The 1676-nt window shown below is 49.0% G+C and overlaps 1 protein-coding gene across 1 annotated transcript; it reads left to right on the top strand.

Annotated features, from left to right (window-relative positions):
• Nucleotides 1-33: 33 nt before the first annotated feature.
• LOC111033862 lies at nucleotides 34-1670 on the top strand (the record flags this gene model as incomplete). The annotated part of the gene is made up of 1 exon (XM_022314796.1): nucleotides 34-1670. A coding segment is annotated over exon 1 (1637 nt), but the record flags the coding sequence as incomplete, so codon positions are not given.
• Between the last annotated feature and the right edge of the window lie 6 nt (nucleotides 1671-1676).

Genomic DNA, 1676 nt, shown 5'->3' with positions numbered 1-1676 from the left:
CGGTACAATTGTGTATGTACTCATCGCCTATGTATGGTTTGCTTTGCTGAAGGTCACATGTCATTTAAGTGTCCGTCATCATGTGCCATATGTAAGCGTCGTCATCACGCATTACTACATCGCGAAGCAAATTCAAAACCGGTCGCACCTTCAGCTGCTCTGCTAGGTCGACAACAAGCTCCAACAGTACTGCTCGGGACAGCTCTAGTCCATGTACGCGACACGGTAGGGAGTTGCCGGACAGTTCGTGCTCTAATAGACTCCGCTTCGCAAATTAGTGCGATAACGTCGACATGTTGTGATCGTCTGGGGTTTAAGCCATCGCGTTGGACGGTACCAATCACAGGGCTTTCAGGTCAGAAGGTTCCAGACGTGCAAGGCATTGTCCAGCTAACGATCCAGCCGAGAGAGTGCTCCACCCCATCGATCAAGGTTCAACCTTGGGTTCTGACAACCATCACATCCGACATGCCCGCCCGGCAATTACCAGTTCAAGTACGAGCCAGATGCAGCCACTTGTCATTAGCGGATCCAAGCTTTGATGTACCAGCTCCGGTCGATATGCTCATCGGCGCGGATATTTTCCCGCAAGTCTGGAACAACAACAAAAGCAGCTCATTGGGACCAGGATTCCCATCGGTATACAGCTCGGTATTCGGTTGGGTCCTGATTGGTCCGGTCCAGGATCATCCAAACATTGGGGGTCAGTCCATGTTAGTGTCCTTAGTGTCATCTATGGAGTCCATCATGGAAGGGTTTTGGTTGGTTGAAGAACCGGAGGCAGCTCCGCCTCGGTTTACTGAAGATGCTCTGTGCGAAGAGTTATTCAAATCGGAAGTTTGCAGGGATTCAGAGGGTCGGTTTTCTGTTCCTCTTCCGTTTCGTTCAGGTCGACCAGTGGAAGCTTTCCTTGGTTCTCGACAGGTTGCGCTGAATCGGTTTCTAAATCTGGAGCTGAAGTTGTCCGCGGACAACATCTTGTACAAGGCCTATCGCAAGTTCATGTCCGAGTATGAGGAACTCGGCCATATGTCCCTAGCTGAAGGTACTGGTCAATACTACATCCCTCATCATGCGGTGCAGAAAATTGAAAGGGATGAGGTAAAGTTGCGGGTGGTATTCGATGCTTCCGCGAAATGCCATTCTGGGGTGTCCCTCAACCAGTGCTTGTTGGTTGGTCCTAAGTTACAACAGGACATTGTTGATGTCTTGGTTGGTTTTAGAGTGCATAAAGTGGCTTTTACGACAGATATATGCAAGATGTATCGCCAGATCGATTTGCTCCCACAATACCGAGGCTATCAATACATCTTGTGGCGGGATTCTCCGCAAGTGATCGTCAAGGAATATGTTCTGAATACGGTAACGTATGGGGTAAATAGTGCTCCCTATTTAGCCTTGCGTGTCCTACGTCACATTGCTGATACAGATTGTGAGAAACTGCCAGAGGTGAAAGGAGTTCTTTACAATCATACATATATGGATGACATTTGCGTCGGTGCCGAGTCGTTGGAAGCTGCCGAGGCGCTGCAGTTAAACCTGGTCACGACCCTTGCCAGGTCCGGTTTAGAATTGAAGAAGTGGGCCAGTAATAAGCCAGAGTTACTGAAGAATATTCTTCAAGAAGATCGTTCGAGTGACCCCTTGTTATTCGAGCAGGAAAATGCCACGCAAGT

The sequence above is a fragment of the Myzus persicae genome, unplaced genomic scaffold (assembly GCF_001856785.1).
Source record: "Myzus persicae strain clone G006 unplaced genomic scaffold, MPER_G0061.0, whole genome shotgun sequence".
Lineage (NCBI taxonomy): Eukaryota > Metazoa > Arthropoda > Insecta > Hemiptera > Aphididae > Myzus > Myzus persicae.
This window is presented reverse-complemented; position numbering and strand designations above follow the sequence as displayed.